The following is a 20,122-nucleotide window of genomic DNA, read 5'->3' on the forward strand; positions in this document are numbered from 1 at the left end:
AAAATTGATTAAAATAAAAAGGGAGCTCATGTCAATAGATATAAACAATTCACCAAAATTTCTTGCATATATAGGTGAAGGTGTTTTTGAGTTATTGTTAGAAAAATGGAAAATCTCCCCTTTTGTATGAATAAAACCCCAAAACTCAGAAATGTAAAATCAAAATTTATAAAAAATGAAAAGGACCTCATGTCAATAGATATAAAAATTAACCAAAGTTTTATGCAAATTGTTTAAAGCGTTTTGGTTTTTGAGGTAATGTAAAAGAAGACGTGCAACCAAGAACAATCTCTAAATTCCAGACTCCTGATTTGCATTTTGCACTTTTCTGTCCTCTATATTTATTTTATATTGTATAATTATAACTCGTGCACTTTTGAAAAAAAAAATTTGTTTAAATTAATAATTTTTTCTGTTTAGTTTCATTTACTCTATTAAGTCTTTTCAAAATAAAATGGGTAAAATCATCTTTCAAGAACAATTACCCCTCAAGGTAAAATAAAACCTGTGTGACTGACAAAGAGATCATAAAATATTTCCATATACCAAATATAGTTGACCTATTGCATATTTTATTAGAAAGAAAATCTCAAAACTCAAAAACTTAACATTAACCACTGAACCATGAAAATGAGGTCAAGGTCAGATGACACCTTCCAGCTAAACATGTTTATCTTTCAGTCATTCCATTCACCAAATATAGTTAACCTTTTGCATAAGAAAAACAGACCAAAACACAACATAACTGTAACCACTGAACCATGAAAATGAGGTCAAGGTCAGATGACACCTGCCAGTTGGACATGAACACCTTACAGTCCTTCCATACACTGAATATACTAGACCTATTACTTATAGTATCTGAGATATAGACTTGACCACCAAAATTAAACCTTGTTCACTGATCCATGAAGTGAGGTTGAGATCAAGTGAAAACTGTCTGAAGGGCATGAGGACCTTGCAAGGTTTACACATACCAAATAACCAAATAAATGAGGTCAAGGACATTGGACATATGACTGACGGAAACTTCGTAACATGAGGCATCTATACACAAAGTATGAAGTATCCAGGTTTTCCACTTTCTTAAATATAAAGCTTTTTAGAAGTTAGCTGAAGCTGCCACCCCTGGATCACTATCCTTATGTCGAGCTTTCTGCGACAAAAGTCGCAGGCTCGACAAAAAATCATGTCTGCTAAAATAAGGGGACATTGCCAAAAGTTTAGTGATATTCTGTTTTTTTTTTTCATTTTTCGAGTTTCATTCTGATTGGCCTATATTTTTTTATTTAAAAATAGATGGCATCTACTCCTATGGTCATTGCACAAATTTGCAAAAAAATCAAAAACAAAAAATCTTTTTAATACCTTTATTGACTTCTTATCTAACAATTATTACATATTGTTCCAGATATTATTTTACAATCAGTTTTAAGTTAAAGAAACAAGTATACATGTTTATGTATAACATCGTTTTGTGGTTTCAAAATAATAATTCATTACAGTAACACAGTAGATTAACATTATACACAAATCAAATTTGATATTCCCATACAACAAATATTTTTGCATTCAATTTAATTTTATTTATACCAAAATTGGTAGGAATTTGATAGAAATATTTAAAAATGTATAATAAACCAAAATATCAAAGAAAAAATGAGAAATAATGGAAATGAGAGTACAAAAATCAATTTTATGTGGCCTTATTATACAGATGTTTATGCATATTAAGTGTAAAATAAGTGTGGTTTTAATATATGTACAAGAAAAGGATTTTATAATTAATTAATGCAAACCTGTGAAAGTTATATTCTCACTCTTAAATCAAGTGATTTCGGAGAAAATGAATATTTTCCATAATTTTTTACATACAAAAGCTGTACTGTAATCACAAATTCAAAAACACACGAACCAATGATGTTTTCATAATGAACAATGAAAATTGAATCTATCATCAAGTATAAATCATATGTTTACATTCAGTGTTATAAATGTACCTCAGATGATGGATTATCTTTCTTTCACAGATGACAATACAAATAACTGATAATGATTTAATGATAAAAATAGTAAACAGATGAAGTGAGACAAAGATAGAAGTACAAAAAAAATTGTTACATAATTTGAGCTTACATTTTTCTTTACAATTTGACAAGTAATTTAAAATGAAGAGTAGGTTCGATAAAGCCCCAATGTGGTCCCTGTATCTATCTAAAATTCCAATAAAAATACATCATCATGAAATAAACACTTAGTATTATTTCCAATAACTGATCAAATTTATTAAAATTATTGTTAAAATGGAAAACAATATTATAATTTCTTGGCAATTAATAAGTCGAAAACTGCCTACAAGCATAATATTTATGGTGGTCCAATAGGATGGATGAGGTAGGGTAGGAAGAAATTACAAAAATCTACCCAAAAAACAACATACTTTCTATGAGTAATATTTCATACATCGAACAGGAATACACCATTAATGACAAACCATTCATGTTCAAAAAAATAAAATTCCTCCCACATTTATTTTACTGCTATAATAGCCAGTTTTTCTTGCAAGACAAGATACATTAACATTAGAATCAGTGGTTGAACAAGACACCTTCACTCTACCTTTCTCTGATAGTGCTGCAGAAATTAGACAATTTAAATAAGCTTCTTAAGAAATGTCTTAAGGATTTTTTTTTTATTAAAATTGAAATTAAACTAAAAATTCTAATGACTACCTAAATCACTGCAGAATTGGTCAAATATTGTCCCCCTGAGTGACTTAATGCAACAAGCATTACTATAATGATACTCTGACATATCAAGTGTATTCTATATGTACTTTCAAATATTAAGTTAACAAATTTTAGTGGCAAGTTGTTTAAATTGGTCCCTTGTGGAGTCAACCAGACCCTGAGGAGAATCCTGGTGATGTCTGCATAGACGCATCTGATGTTTGAACGGCTTTTCGTCTCTTTACCCTTCTTTTTGTACTCTTTTTGGGACTACCTACAATTTAAATTGGCATGTCTGTTATATCCAAATATCAAAATGTTTTCTTGCTATTAAGAACCACATCTTTTTCATTGAAAAAATTTGTGTTAAAAGGTCATCACCATTAAAAACAATAAAACTTTACTGTTTCAGTATCAACAATTGGAAGAAAAAACCTGCTAGATACACTTTGTATACTGATTTGTCTCTTTTAGTCTGAAAACTTAGGATATACCATTTACTCTTAAAGGCAGAATTTGTCATGGGTACCATGTATGTTAACTGGAACAACTATGACCAAATTTAAAAGGTAAAAGCCCCAAAACTTAAACAAATATTTATTTGATAAAAGACAGAATCAGCTTTGTGGACATATATCATTAATTTTACTGCTACACATTCAACCTGCAACTGAACTAGACGAAAAAGCTGATATTAGCAACAGTAATTTCATGAATTACATAACCAGCTTAAAATACAAATATTTTCACAAGACATACCTATTGGCTTTAGTTTGAATCAATTATAGTATGAATTCGTTAAAATGTTGTAAATTATTATAGTACTATCTATACATAAAGCATGACATCAGAAAAAGAAATATAAGATTGACATTAAATGCAATAAGCCTACATAGCAGCTGCTACATAGGCTCATAAAATTCTTACCAGTCTTAAAAATAAATCAAAGTAAACTTGAAAATCTAGAAACCTCACTCTAAATATGAAAGTGTGGATTTTAAGCATATTGTTAAGGGGTCATATAATAATATAAAAATATTATCATGTTGAATTATACATATAAAATTATAATAGCAACATTGATGTTAGACATTAAACTTAATGATGTTTAGATGTCCCTAAAATAATGAAATTTCTTAATGAGAGGGTTATACATTTTCTGTAATAAATTCTTTCCACTGCAGAAATTAAAACAACATTTCAAAATCATGAAATAACACAACTACTTTTTGAAGATGACATATCATAACTTTCTGAATGTTTAGAACTGTAAGCATTGTTTTCACCTTTCTTTACATTTGATGATGCTGGTGCTGGTGACCTAGATCTTGACCTTTTTCTTCCTGCAAGTGTTAATTTTGGCGTTCCATGTCTAGAAGCAGGTTTTCCGGGTATTTTTGGTGTGGCAACCTTTGACACAGTGGCTCTTGGAGATGTTATATGTTTGGGAGTATTAACAGGTGATTTGATTTGTCTTGGTGTGCTAGTAGAAGGTGATTTAATATTTTTCACTGTCTTTTTAACAGCTTTAGGCTTTGGAGTAGATTCCTTCTCTTTTTTAGTAACTCTTGCTGCAGATTTTACTTTTTTCTCAACTGGAGAAAATGGTTCTCCTGCACTCTTCCTTTTCTGTGCTGTCTGGAAATGAAATACAAAAGGTAAAAAGGGTAATTCAAACAATGAATAAAACTTTTAGTGTTATTCTTTTGTTGTTTAGTTTTCATTTCCAATAAAGTCTGATATCAAATTAATTATTTTCAGTCTCTGCATCTTAACTTGCGTTCTCAAATAAAGTCCTATAAAATTGTGTCCAATTCTTTTAAAACTGGTCAAAGCTATTAATAAATTCATTTTAATGCAAGTTTTTATCTGTAATTGACCCCGTTAAAAAGATAATTTCAATCCAATGTATAAAGAAAAACTAATACTGTGGATACATTCAAATTCCGCAGGTACCAATTTTAATGGAGTAAGAAAACTTGCATGTTTATGGATATTCAATGTCGCAGTTTTGCCAAATTCTGCATACAAGCTATATAAAATTTGTTATTTCTTTGACCATTTTATTTCGTGGTTAACTCGTACTCGCGAAATCTACAAAAAAATCGGTATTCAAAAAATAATAACGAATCCACAGTTAGTCTTAGCTTCTTGAATTTTTGTTGGAAACCATTGCTACTTTCTTGACTTCATGTGGCCATGTTATAGTGCTTGATGTTGTTATAGTAATGTGACATGGAGTGATAATCAGTTTTATATACCGCTCAAGTATTACCAACTTAGGCCTAAAAAAAATAATGTTGTGTTTCCGATCACCCCCTTGAAATTTTGAAGGGACGGTAGGTAGGGATTTTTTTTTTCTTTTTCTTATAATATTAATATATAAAACTCAATTTCCAGTTACCAGACAAAAGTTTGGGATTTAATAGAAAGAGATTGATTACCCACTTTAAAAATCTCTCTGAGATAATTTTTAGTTTACCCCTTTTAAAATCCCCCTGAAATAACTTTTAGTTTACCCCCTTTTAAAATACCCCTGAAAAAAAACTAAGTCCAAACCTAAAATAAAATTTGGGCAGCACTTCCCCTAGGAAATTAGCTTTTTAAACCCAATTCCCCCATTTCAGGACCAAAAGTTTGGGATTGTCAGAGAAAGAAATTGAGAAGATGTGGGGCAGATTCATTTATAGGAACATGAACCAAACATCATCCCAAACCTACAGATAGACAAATATATTATATACACTGTACTTGGCAGGACACTTTCTTTTGGCAAAGCATCTGGCTTTTCATCAGAATGTCTAAAGCGTTGATTGGCTGACCAGTTTCAGATGGATTAATATCAGGTTCATTTTGAAGAAGGGTCTGGCATGAAAATTTGATAAATTTAATTCCCAAAGATTGCATTGTTCAAACAGTTGTGTTATTGTCATCAATCTCGGTCCAGTCATTTTTGCCGGTGGCCGAGCACAAAATTTGTGTTGTGTATTTTTTTTCATCGATGTTAGACATTGGATGAATTTCATTGCTAATGTCAAAAAAGGTGTTACTTTCTGTAAAATTTAGAAATATTTTTTTCTCCGCGAAATGGTCACACTTTCCGCGTTGAACATTGAATAGGACGCGTTGTGTTGCCATGTTCAAACATTGACAAATGAAAATAACTACTGCGCATGCTCCCGCATATATAATTAGCCAAGACGATTCCACTTTCCAGTACATTCTAAAAATAAGCCTCGAGTTTAAAATTAGCGTTGTTTTCTTTTGGGGCGATAAAAAGATCGAGGGACTTAGAATTTTTTATTTTCTTTCAGAAAAAACGGTCGGTAGGTATACAAATTATTTTTTTTCCCACATCAGCTTTAAAAACTTTTGAGTCGGGGGTCTGAAGGACGGTCGGTCGGGTGACCGGAAACACAACATTTTTTTTTTTAGGCCTTATAATGAGGTGGTTAAAATAAATTCCTAGTGAGGAAATCTGCTATTATATAAAAGATACAAGTTTACAGGCACACAGGAAGTAGAATAATGAAAGAACTGCAAACATATCACAGAATGGCAAAACCAGAGAAAACTTTGTACCATATATCAAGTAGCTATGACTTTTAGTTGCTAGAAAATATGAGACAAAGGGTATTACAGATAAACAACCAGAAGGAGGGAAATTAGTATATCCACCATTTGAAGCAAGGGTATGAAAGTAAGACAGATTATACGTAAATTCAAACATTTGTTACAAAAGACATGAAAGAAGTGGACAAATAAATCTAAGATCTTATAAAAGTGGTTTCCACAAACTAAACTGCTACCTTAGTAACTTAATGGATATATAACTAACCTTCTTTGATGAGCTTGCTACACTGAGTGGTAAATCTATTTTCCATTCATCTTTCCCAGAAATTCCTCCACGAAATATACTTCTAAGTTTATTGTAGTCTGGAACATCTTCATATTTCATTTTTGATACATATGTTAAGTATTTAGTTATTTCATCTGTAAACACAAAATAAATGATTATCATATATAAATTCATACACATGCGTAATTTTTTCCCCTGATTTTTTTTAACCTATATAATGTATTGTTAAGTTCAGTGAACTAGTAAAGATCATTCATCCTTGATTATTGAATATTTTGCAGGTTCTTTAAAATCTAGTGAATTTTAATTGATTGATTGTTGCTTGCTTGCTTAAGGTGGTTCCTAACACTACAGGGAGATAACTCTGTAAAGTCAGCTTAACGTTTTAATTACGTTGTGTTGTAAAGGGAATATTAAGCTTCTCAATGGTCAAAATTGGTGTTTGTCAAACTGCTGTATAACCAGTGTAATTTTTCTGACAAAACGGTTGGTTCAAAATTTTTGAAATTTTTATATTTTTGTTAAAGGGTCAAAGTAAATACTTTGACAAAATTTTATGAAAATTAAACGAGCCAAATTAATTTTAGTGAAAGTGTTGGGTACCACCTTAACTTCCTGTTGCAAATATTTCGTGCACATTCAAGAAGGGAACAAAATAACAAAACAATAGGCTGGTCTTGCAGAATAAATGATAGGAAATTTGGACTTCCACTAGAAAATGAGACTTGTTTGGATAGACAGAACTTCAACATTTGCCACAAGCCATGTGCATACAGGCTTCTTAGAGAGCTGTTTCAATAGTACAGAGAGTAAGACAGATTGGCACTTACTGTACATAGGACATTAGATTTGATGTTCGGCCATTCAGACAGGATTTTTTAATTGAAAAATTGTTATTTTTTACTTATTTTAAAAAGAAATTACCTGGATGGGAACCAGAAGGAAAACATGCCTTTATCAAACCTGGTATATCTTTCATATATCTGAAGAAAAAAAATATGCAAAAATAAAAAGGTGTACAATATAATGATATTAGCTCAAACATAATATGAAGAATTAAATAAAGATTTTTTTTCATTTTTTTCATTCCTTTTTATTACAATTAACGATACTTACACCAAGATGATGGTGAATGAAATTGGATATCTTTTTTATCATGTAGTCAACTTGAAATCGCTGAAGGAATCCCTCCTAAATTATTGAAAACTAACATTCTGCATAGACAACAATATCTTGGTGTAAATTAGATATACAAATTTGGGCTAACACCCTCAAGGTGTAACTAATACATGAATTCTCTTTGTATCACCTTTCACTTTCTAAAATATGTCTAAAGACTTATCTACATAAACTTACATGAAATAAATAAAGCTTACTTTATTTTGGAATCTCTTACATAATCTTTATTTTCTAAATTATTTTCCCAGGGAAGACGTGAACATAGCCACTGTAACAAACAGAATCCTAAGATCTCCATATCACCTCTTCTAGATGCAGCTAATTGAAATAAACAATAAAGTATTTGCAATATATCATGTCTTCATTAATTTGAGACCAAATATCAAATCATATATTACAATAGGAGCAGAGTAATATGCCAAATCAAAAAAATGTTAACAGCATGTGTTGTTGAATAAAAAAAAAAAACAAAAAAAAAACAACAACCAATATATAAAAAAAGAAGATGTGGTATGATTGTCAAAGAGACAACTATCCACAAAAGACCAAAATGACACAGACATTAACAACTATAGGTCACCGTACGGCCTTCAACAATGAGCAAAGCCCATACCGCATAGTCAGCTATAAAAGGCCCCTATAAGACAATGTAAAACAAGCACAGTGGCTACATGGATGTAGTCTCTTGTTCCATTACAAAAATATCTTGAATGAATAACTTTAATAAAAATAAGGTATTATTCTCAACTTTTTTAGCCTCAGTATGATTTTGAATTGATATTTTTACAGGCACCTGTCTTTTGTTGGAGACCATTGGTTGAACTCTAAATTATGGGGTTTTTTTGTATTTGATTTGCTGTTGTATATCTTCTTATTCCTGCTAACTGATTATTTTTGTGTATTTGATATGCTGTTTCATATCTTCTTATTCCTGCTAACTGATGATATAATACAATGATCTCCAGATTATGATTTTTTTGTATTTGGTTTGCTGTCACATAACTTTGAATTCCTTTTATTCCTGCTGACTGATGATTTAATACAGTGTAAATATGTAATGTGAAGAATAAAATTCAATTGCAGAACTACTTGTAGTGCCTAGATAATTGAGTTTTAGCTTCCCTGTTAATTGATACTGACCTACTCCTTTATGAGCATCTGTACTTGTGAATTCTACTGTGCCATCATGGCATCGTTTAGGATCCTCTTTATATTCTTTATGAACACCATCACAGTAAAATTTGTAAGCTAATCCAAAATCAACTAGATATACCTGGTAAAAATATGTTTGAAAATTGAAACACCAACAAATCATTTGTCTAAAATATAATTTCTTCCTATCCTGCTACATTTATTCTGATTGAAAAACCCTAAAGTAAAATATATCTTTGCTGACAGCAACTTTTCAAAATAGGATACGTTTTATTCAAATTATCAGCAAACTTTTGATTTTTTGCATTTGTTAAATTAAATTTTTCAAAACCATATTTTAATTCTCAAAATAGTAAATTGAACTATACAATAATTGACAGAATTTAGTATATTCTATATTTACCTGGTTTGGTTGTTCTTTTCCATGACTGAAGCCAGTCAGTAAATTAGAAGCTTTAATGTCAGCATGGGCATAACCTTTATTATGTAAGTATTCTAATGTATCTAGCTGAAATAAGAAAGACACAAAAAATCAATCATATTTCTGCATGTAAAATGTTAGAGCAATAACACATGGACAAAACCAAACAAGCAAAAAACAAGAATGTGCCCCTAGAACACAGATTAATATTCCAAATGTGTCTCTTCAAATTACTCAATTCTGACATGCTTTCATCCATGTCATATTTATAAATAATACATTTATAGATTGTGTTCAAATTTCCTATCATATATATTACACTGGTTTCAATTGCACATACATAAAAGTCTTTACCATTTCTAGATAAGTTCGTAAAATGGTGTCCAAATTATATGTTTTGTCTTCTATCTAAAAACTTATTAAATATTCATTCTTTGATGATAATTATAGATTATCGTTGATCATCTCAACAAGATTGATTTTCTCGCTTGAGCTGGTACAGCGAAAGTGAGAAAAGCAATAGAGTTGAGATGACCAATGATAATCTGTTTATCGCTATTTTACCTATGACGACGTTGTCAATTCCATGTCAATTTCGTTAGCAACGCTACATGGCCTCCTTAGTTTCTAGCGATAATTTTTCCATCTCAAGCGAGAAACATGATATGAAAATTATCACAAAAAAAGATCAAAAGAAAAATGCACAAAATAGCGATAAATACGATTATTAAATAAAAAATAGTTACCAATCTTAGAGCCAATGCACACACAGTGTGCCTGGAAAATGTTTTACCACTCTTTTCAAATACTTTTTGTACATCTGTACCAAATCTTTCCATCACCATAAATCTAAATGTCTCTTTCCCTCGTGTATGCGTTCCACTGCTGATATACTTTGGTACTCCTAGGTATTTCATCTTTTTTGCTTTGCACCATTCATCAACTGAAATATTATCAAATTTACTTGTTAATCTATTAGCTAAATAATTAAAATCTTTGCACCATTCTATAAAGGTTAAAGTATTATAGTATTTGATGATGATTCAGTTTATTTAGATATTATAAATTAAAATACTGAACAATAATAAGTAAATGGTAGCTTTGGTCATGGTTAAAATTACCAAACAGCTAGGAAATAAATCCAATTTCTGCAGAATTGCTGTTTTCTTTCACATTTGGTTATAAAATTTCTTTTCTTTTTTGCTGTGTTTAAATATCTAAAATTGTCTGTTCACAACCCCTTCTGCAGTATATCTATATTTTTGATTATAAGGTTGATTGGCCATTTTATATTTTGTTCTTTACATGTACTCACCCATTTCTGGTTTAGCTACTCTCTGATACACATGGAGTTCACAGAACAATGGTCCATCCTCACCCATTTCTGGTTTAGCTACTCTCTGATACACATGGAGTTCACAGAACAATGGTCCATACTCACCCATTTCTGGTTTAGCTACTCTCTGATACACATGGAGTTCACAGAACAATGGTCCATACTCACCCATTTCTGGTTTAGCTACTCTCTGATACACATGGAGTTCACAGAACAATGGTCCATACTCACCCATTTCTGGTTTAGCTACTCTCTGATACACATGGAGTTCACAGAACAATGGTCCATTAGCTATGGGTTCCTGAAATACCAAATTATGTTGACATACATGGCTAAATCTATGATGGCTATTAAGAATTTTTCCTATTTAACAGTTATTTGAGATTTTATTGCAATTCATCCAAATACTTTGTCTGCAGGTAACAGTTTTTTAATGTACAAAACTGTTCAAGGTACAAAATGTACTGTCAAAAGGATATCAAATGAAAAAGAAAAGCATTCTCAATATGCTGTACACATGTTTAAGCAAATGTTCATTTTATCTGTAACTTCTGATCAAACAACAGCACTCCAAAACTAGGCAATCTTCATGGAATCCATCACAGAAGCTGCGACTCAATGTAAACAAGTGAATTGTGATACAAATTAGAAGTTTTCAGGGTTATTCCGTTTGAACATAGCTTACACTAACATAAGGCAGAAATATTTCTCATAAAACAATTATTCATATTGAAAATGCCAAAGAGTTGTTATTAAGTTAGAAAGCAGAAATTATATAGTACACATATGTATGCACAATTACCTTGTTAGTTTCAAAAAAATAAATATAAAAGTTACAAATCATAAAACACTGTAGCTAGCCCTCTCTGTATTTAAAATATAATGTTTTTCTTCTAAATCATTTGTAAATCAGAACTTACAATTTTAACAACATAAGTTTCATCTTTTGTACCATCTACAAGGGTAGCTAAAAGAATAAAAAAAAACATTTGAAAATTTATTCCATTATGAGAATAAACATCATGTATAGCAATGAACAGACACTCAACGCATTTAAAAAAAAAGTTAACACACAAATCTCTGTTTGTAAAGATACAGAATCTAGGTTTTAGCTTTAAACTATTACCAGATCAGATAGCTTTGATAACACTTTTCTTTTAAACAGTTGAAGTCCTTTTTATTGCAACATTTGATAAATAACAGGATTTTTTTTTAAGGGTGAGTGATTCCATAAAACTGATTATATATATATTTGAATTTATATTTTAAAATCATATCAATCGTCAAATTGTCAAAAACATGTATATAATTTTTTGAGCGATTTTTGAGCCTCCTAAATGTATATACCTGTATGTACTGTTCATAAAAATAATAAATTGCATCAATAGTCATTTAATTAATTTAATAGTTTCATGCAGCATTTGTCTCCTGTCTTGTTAATCTGAAAATATCTTCTCTTTTGTAAGTTCCTACTTTTCTATATGGGATCCAACACATTTCAATCTAATTAAAAACCAATCTCTCATTGCTCCCTTTTTCTGATATGTCGCTTGGGAGATCTAACGAAACCCACTTTGAGGTCACATGTGAGTGACCTTGTAGGTGTGTCTTTTTCGACTAATGAAAATGAGTCTTCGACGATCTTGAAAGTTTAACGTAAGGTAAAGGGATGTAACTCATTTTATTTACAAAGAAATCTTCAGTCCAAAAAATTCATAAACTTTTTTGATTGGCTTATTGATAGGTCGTCAACTCATTTGCATATCATTATAAATTCATAATTTCTAGTTCACTCACATGTGACCTCAAAGCGGGTTTCGTTAGATCTCCTACGCGACATATCAGAAAACAGAAGCGATGAGAGATTGGTTTTTAATTAGATTGACAACATTTCTTCCTGTACAAATGCTGTACATAAACTGTGCTGCAATGTCTTATTTTAATGAAATCCATCATAATTACTATTGTAACTATTTTGTAATTAATTTCTTACAATTAATAAGAACCACTAAAATGACTCCTTTTAAATTATTGAAAGTAACTAATTTTCTCGCTGTATTGAAGACCCATTGGTGGCTTTCAGCTGTTTTCTGCTCTTTGATGGGTTGTTGTCTCTTTGACACATTTCCCATTTCCTTTTTCTATTTCAAGTAAACAATAACAGTGTTCTAGCTACAATGTTTGAACAGGGCGCAGCGCTAGCTCTTTTTTATTGACGCCCATGCCTTTTTTCTGTTGTTCCTTGGGTGCCCTGCTAATTTTATCACAGAAATATCGGCATTTTTCTGCCTTTAAAATACTGGTAAAATCGTAATTGTTCCATGAACATGAAGTTCAGCTACCTGTGCAAGCTGTCAAATTAAGTGACCCAATAAGTGTATGGCTTTACCTGACTGCTTTGGTGTCAAACACATTGTTAATTAACACCAATTACCTTAGATTTAGGTCATAAACATGATAAATAATTTGTGTGTATTTCAAAAAAGTTTGAAAAACAATTTGATTACTTCCCCTTATTTAACACCTGTTTAAAATATATTACTTAAATTTATGTTTCATTTCGTAAAAAGATTAAATCTAAAAAAAATTGAATGCAAATGAGCATTAGAATATTAATTTAAATTATTTTCACTTGAATACACTTCAAAAATAAATATTTTGAAAATTATATTTTGCATCTATACTTCCATTAACTGATTTATCAAGTGCAATGAAGAATTCCCAATGTTGAAAAATATGATTGGTCTTACTGCTGTGGTGACAGCAACTACAAGACAGCTTTAATAAAGATAAAAAAAAAACTACAAGACAGCTTAGCGTAAATGTAAGTTTTGTCAATTTCATGTTATCTGTAGCAAGATAATGTATCTTCAGAAGAAGGAATTTACTTAAAAATTTAAACAGTAATGTTGATCTTATTAGACTATTTAAATACACTGTAAAACATTATATAACTTACCTGTATGAATATTTGTGTGATGCAAGATGTATGAGAAATGTTTTTGAGAAACACTTTTTAAAGAATAATATTCTGGTACAAGAAACCGAAGGTGTCATAACATTTAATTTCTAATTATTGTGCTGATTATTATAATATATATGTGATTATACTAAGAACATTGCCTTGTGATATTTTTGTGTAATATGTAATATATCTGTTGTATATATATGTTGAAGAATTGAATAAAGATATAAAAAAAACTACAAGACAGCTTAATATACAGTGTTAGGCAATAGTTTCGAAGAGGGTTTCAGCATGATGACTATAGATTTATGAACTATAAGAAATGAACCAAAATAATTAAATTACACAACTCCATTTTAACTGAAACTTGATGTTTCAATAATGCATAATAAAAATTATGTGCTAATTAATTATGAGGCACAATTACGCTCTTTTCAATGATATATAAATTTACGTGTAAAATTGCCCTTTTTTTCAATGACATTCACGCCTAAAAATGACCTTTTTCTGTCTAGCACCCTGCCCTTTTCAAATTCTGGCTAGAACACTGAATAATGCCAATACATATTTATGAATTATACATGTACACAAAGTCTATGTCACTCTTATTTCATTGCTTTCTGTTATAATTGACAAAAATGCAATTAGGAATTTTGATACCTTCATTTATTTTGATCAAGATGATTCATTACAGAATCCCAACAAATAAAATTGAGCAAACAATAATATAAATTTTACCTAGATATATAAGTCCAAATCCTCCCTGGCCAATCACTTCTCCTAGGCGCCAATGTTTTTTCCCATAATCCTTCAGTAATTCCCCTTTTGGAAATGGGTCTGGTAATTTATGTGCTTTGGGAGCTCTGGTTTTCTTTTGAGCTATAAATAAAATCTTTGCTACACAAGACAAACTTATTTACATGTGGAGCTTGACATAAAATCATGCTTTGAATATACAAAGTTGACATGTTTTGTTAATGCAGACAAGTAACTGTTATAAACCAGGACATTTCATGATGATTATATATGTAAATGACTGTATTCTTATCTTGTCCACTTGAAATGTTGTCTATTAGTTTAAAACAGTATCAACATGATCAAAATAGAACATAAATGTTTTCAATTTAGAGTTATGACCCTTTCCTCCATAGATTTTTTTTTTACACACTGAATTTGCATAGGATTTTTTCAATCAAAAAAAATCATCAGGTATAAAGTATTGAAAACAAATATTTCATCAATGAAATTAAGTCAGATATTCTAATGAATATCCTTTTTATATTAGATACAAATTTTATTAAGTCTGATACACATTTTTTGTAAGCAAGTGTGAGTCGCAAGACGTTACAACTGATCGAGGAACTATACAGGCGTCATAATGGAGTAAAGGGGGTGGCACCAAAAAGCTTCATTAGGGTTAATGCATAATTTTGTAGTTGTACAGCAATTCCTTATAATTTTATATCTTACATCAAAATCTTAATCATATATAAAAGTTTGTAGTATATCAAAATATTCAATTATACATAAATGACATATATATTAAGTGCCTAGAAAATCAACCCTATGATGTTTAGGGTGGATTTAATTCTTTACTTCCTCCCTGAGCAGTGCTGGAACTTGCACTTTATTTCTCACTTTTACAACATATAAATATATGGGTAATGTTTTTTTTTTATTTATCAATGTGATTTTATTTTACTGCCCAATAACACTTACCAGAGCCTGCCTTTGCCTTGGGCGGCATTATCTGAAAGATAAAAAAAAATGTATTGAATTACATTTAAATTCATACTTATAAAATCATCTGAATGTTAAGTTTTTCATACAACCAGTGAACCAGAAATTCTAAAAGATCTTACAACCTTGTGATTGATCTGACATTAAATAATAAACCATGTATGTTAGCTATACATGCTATATGTTCTCAGCAAGAATGGAGAAAATAAACAGAAGAAAAGAAAAGTGATTGTTGTATAATCACCTCAATGGTTCAAGTGATGCAAATTAATGGATGAAGAGTGAATGGCAAATTTCCAAAATCAAATCAAGTATCTGTCAACAGGCTCTGATAGCCTATGCATGTTCAGTTCTTAATATGGTAAATATGAAACAAATTTAATAGACCACTTTCGACAAAAATGTTCAAGTTCATCCGTCACTGGAAAAAATTCGTCAATTATGCGCGCCTTTATGACGTCATTTACCAGATAGAGGGGGTCGCCTGTATCCCTGCACTATTAACATTCATCAAGCGTCTTAGTGATCGTCATTGTGCAGGATGAACTAGAAATAATTTTTGTTTTGTAGGTACTTCATTACAATTTCCTATTAATGACAGCAGTGTTGATTGTCAATTATTAGAATTTAATTTGCCAAATGATTCGTGTAATATAACATTATAGTTTCCCGGCCACTTGCTCAACATTGGAACGGTAGTGACCACGCCCCTAAACGCACGAATGATGTTCACTAAAACCAGAGTTTTTGACGGTGTTCACTAAAACCAGAGTTTTTGACGGAAATGCATCAAACTCGAAAGTTGTCTATAGATATGATACAAAAATCAGAGATACATTATAAGATATATCTAGGATATCATATTTTTACAATTTTCAGCATTGTCTGGGTGCCTCAATCGGCTGCCCACAAACCCTGTCTCGTCTACAACTGTTCCTGAGTAAATATAAATATGATTGAATAAGCTTTATTTAGAGTCGGCAAGGTATACAAACATAAGCTCTAATGAGCTTTTTACCGAGCTTTTGAGGCCTAGTTACCGTCCTATTTATACTCAGTTAACAGACGATATGAGTTCACAAACAGTTGAAGGATGTATGATGACTTGAAGTCTCTGGTAGATGATGATATAAACATGTATGTCAAGAAATAATTTAGTGGCAGTGCACAAATGAAGGGCTAAATATTTTCATTTCTTCAGTTTTTAAATTTGATTTCCAAATTGTATAAACATATATCAGCTCTTTCTTAAAAAGGCTAATAAATCACCTGATGTTTTTGATTGTTGAGAAACAAAATATTATGTTCTTAGTTTTCTGTAAAGCACTAAATTTCCAGCATTTCTGGTTCTCTTGTCCTCTCTTCGAACAGAAAGTAGAAATATCAAATATTCCGCCAAAGACAAAAATAAATCAGACTTTTTGATTGGCTAATGGAAATACAGCTGTCCAATCAATAAAAGTCTTACAAAAGTCAGTTGATTGATTGCGTGTAATGAAAATGGAGAATGTTTTCATAAAATTGAATTATTTATTTCGTCATTCTATCCAACAAAAAGAGTCGATAACATGACATAACACTGGAAAAATGTCAGAAATAGAAATTACAACAACTGCTAACTCAGAAAACAACAATGACAATACAGAAAAAGTGGAAGAAACAGAACCGTCACCTGTTGGTGATTCTAAATGTGATATGCAGGAAGTAAACAATGCATCTCGAGATGAATCGGAAGCTGATTTATCGAATACAAAAGAAATTAACACTTCAGAAAATCAAGATAAGAAAAGCCCATTGAAAAGAAATGTGAAATTTTTTGGTGATAAACCTGTGTCCGGTTATCTTGAACCTCCAGATCCTTGGAAAAATGGTGTGTATTGTTTGGAGTAAAAAGCACATTTTAGCATTTATCACATGTCTAATCTAGATAGATAATTACACGATAACTCCATACCAAAATACGGGCGTCAAAATAGTCTGTGTTGATTAGTCCGAGATTACTCTGACGTCCAACGGCTGTTTTGCCAGACAAGCTGGGGCCGTGGGACGTCAGAGCTCGTCCCATATCAAAAATTGGATATTTGCTTACCCAAAATAGTTACGCTGCTTCGTCGCTTCTGGTGCCGACTGACGGCCTTGGAATTATATAAATCGGGCATCAATCTGTTCAATTTTCATTTATCTTTTCATTTATGTAAGTTTCACCTACCTGCCAACCTTTATTTTTCCATATTTTAACAGTTTCCACAGAGACCCATCGATTTCTGCATTTTGCCTGGTACATGTATTAACATTTGATTTTTTTGTTTATGGAAAAATATTTGTGACATCACCTTGTTTCTTTGCCATGCCAAGACAATAACATCATTTCGCAGAATTTTTGTTTTATGAAATTTTACCATGAAAAATAAATTGAAATGGACTGATTTGTTTATTTTGCTGTAGAACAGAGGTAAATATATTGTATCTGAATCTTGCCCTTAGTAAACTGGCAATTTTTATGTTGAAAATTGAGAATATCTGGCAGTATAAATAAGTTGGTCATACTGCAGAACAGCCATTTTTGTATATTACTGCGTTTGCGCTAAAGATGTGATTATACTGGTTGACTATAACAGGTCGTCATATTAGAATCCTTATTTTTTCTATGGGACTGGATTGACTTGGGACCAGAACAACATATGCAGGATTTATTTCACTTTTGGAGCCGTAGCTACCTGATACTTGCAGGTTTGAAATCTAAAGTAGAAATAAGTACATGTATGTTGAGGATCAAATAGATATGTTTACCTGAAACCTACTTAGAATATTGTAAGCAAAATTGACACTCAGGTTATTGAACATAATTGAAAAAATTGATATGGTGTAAAGTACTTATGTAATTATATATATGTCATCTGATAAAGAATTATTTCTTTATAAATGGTCGATATTTTTTTTTTTCAGCACCAAGTTGGACTTCAGCAGATCTAATTAATTCATACAAAGAAAGCTGTAAAAAGCACAACACCAGGCCTATTCCCACTATACTTAATCAGTTACAGGTATACATAAGGAATTATTTGATTCTGCAATAATTTTGAATTCTGGAAACTTTATAAGAAATGTATAATGAAAACTATTTTAGCCATTGTGGGAATATCTATGAATAGTACTGTTAATTCCAAAATATTGAGATGTTGTTATTATTGCGAAAAGGATTATAATCACAATAAATAAAACTCAGATTTTAAATTTTTATATGAATGAAACAGGATATTTCTGAATATCTCAAAATTTAAAATCACATCATTGCTCTCCTCTTATATTTATGCGTTTCCGTCAGTTTTAGTTTGTTACCCCGATTTTGTTTTTTGTCCATGGATTTATGAGTTTAAACAGCGGTACACTACTGTTGCCTTTTTAGTCTAAAATTACAATATCTCAATAATAAATGCATGTAATAATTTCTGAATTTACAGTTAACTCTTTTTTTTTTAAAAAGAACTAACTCAATTTAATATTCATCAACTGAGATAGTCTGTGTATCTTATATTCTGTCATTATTTATTCAGGGAATAGAAAATGTTGGTGAACGCTATGCAATCCTGAGTTTGAAAGGTAAGTTATAAATTAAACAGCTACCTAAAGTGTATGTGCCTGTTCTTCCTACAACACATTTCTCACATAAGTTTGATCTAAATATTTTTGACAAGGTTAAAATTTTGTAAAATCTGCACGTTTCATTTCAGGCAGATATACAGGGATACCTCTGTTTCAGAATGACCTTTAAAAAAATGAAAGAATCAATTAAGTTATATTACAGAGATTACATACATGTAATTATAAAGGACTGGCCTTAAATTTATCTGATACTTCATAAAATAGTGACATCAATTATATTTATTTCTGTTCACAGGTGAAAAACTTGACATGAAGAATGTGGAGACTTTGGAAGAAATATTTAAGTTTGTTCAATTTCAATGTGTTGATTTGGAGGGAACACATTTAGATGAGGAGGTATTTAAGTTTGAAAGTAGCTCTAATTAAATGACAATTCCTAAAATTGATTATAAACCTACATGTAGATAAAAATGAAATTTAGTCATCAAAACACCAAAACTGATAAGTCTGACTTCATAAAGTTTATCTACCCAATCAATCACACAGGTGCAAGTGAAGATTTGCTCACTGCATTGAAGACCTGTTGGTGACCTTCTGCTGTTGTCTGTTCTATGGTAGGGTTGTTGTCTCTTTGACACATTCCCCATTTCCATTCTCAATTTTATTTATCACACATTTTGTATCTTGAATAATATAAAAATACGAAGAAATACTGTTCTATACTTGATTTCTTTATTTTCTTACAGTAAAATTTAGTAGCAAATCTTTTAAATAGTTCTCCCCTCCAGTATTTTTAATAGATATAAGAAGATGTAGCATGGGTGCCATTGAGACAACTCACATCCAAGTCACAATTTGTAAAATTTGTAAAAGTAAACCATTATAGGTCAAAGTATGGTCTTCAACAGGAAGCCTTGGCTCTCACCAAAAAGCAAGATATGAAGGGCCCCAAAAATGACTAGTGTAAAACCATTCAAACAAGAAAACAGTCTAATCTATATAAGAAACGTGTGTTCATTTAGGTACTGATGGCAATTCATAGGTTTTAACCAATTCCTCTCTTTTACAAAGTTGCAAATAAAAATCCTCTCAGATTTTCCCCCCAATCCTATCTATTTAAATTACTACTTTTATGTAT

At 30.8% G+C, this 20,122-nt stretch overlaps 2 protein-coding genes across 3 annotated transcripts in view; one reads left to right on the plus strand and one right to left on the minus strand.

Annotated features, from left to right (window-relative positions):
* Positions 1-1,356: 1,356 nt before the first annotated feature.
* Positions 1,357-16,874, minus strand: LOC139516525 (serine/threonine-protein kinase VRK1-like). 2 transcript variants are annotated; one of them, XM_071306691.1, is made up of 13 exons: positions 16,651-16,874; positions 15,361-15,391; positions 14,380-14,520; positions 11,597-11,643; positions 10,908-10,977; positions 10,087-10,283; positions 9,323-9,427; positions 8,908-9,040; positions 7,965-8,085; positions 7,513-7,571; positions 6,568-6,722; positions 4,016-4,367; positions 1,357-3,003 (listed from the first exon to the last, which is right to left on the minus strand). In XM_071306691.1, exons 2-13 carry the CDS (start codon positions 15,386-15,388, stop codon positions 2,897-2,899), a joined length of 1,515 nt encoding a protein of 504 aa, XP_071162792.1. In that variant the 5' UTR covers positions 15,389-15,391; positions 16,651-16,874; the 3' UTR covers positions 1,357-2,896. The 2 variants fall into 2 exon arrangements, with proteins under 2 accessions (XP_071162792.1, XP_071162793.1); XM_071306692.1 differs by lacking the exons at positions 10,908-10,977; positions 11,597-11,643; positions 14,380-14,520; positions 15,361-15,391; positions 16,651-16,874 and adding an exon at positions 10,656-10,738.
* Positions 16,875-16,968: 94 nt separating this feature from the next.
* Positions 16,969-20,122, plus strand: part of LOC139515256 (protein phosphatase 1 regulatory subunit 37-like) — a 39,535-nt gene continuing 36,381 nt past the window's right edge. Inside the window, exons 1-4 of the mRNA XM_071304819.1 lie at positions 16,969-17,251; positions 18,328-18,425; positions 18,936-18,981; positions 19,280-19,380. Of these exons, the coding sequence (XP_071160920.1) occupies positions 16,969-17,251; positions 18,328-18,425; positions 18,936-18,981; positions 19,280-19,380 (528 nt within the window). The remainder of the gene's footprint in view (positions 17,252-18,327; positions 18,426-18,935; positions 18,982-19,279; positions 19,381-20,122) is intronic.

This window comes from Mytilus edulis, chromosome 3 (assembly GCF_963676685.1).
Source record: "Mytilus edulis chromosome 3, xbMytEdul2.2, whole genome shotgun sequence".
NCBI lineage: Eukaryota > Metazoa > Mollusca > Bivalvia > Mytilida > Mytilidae > Mytilus > Mytilus edulis.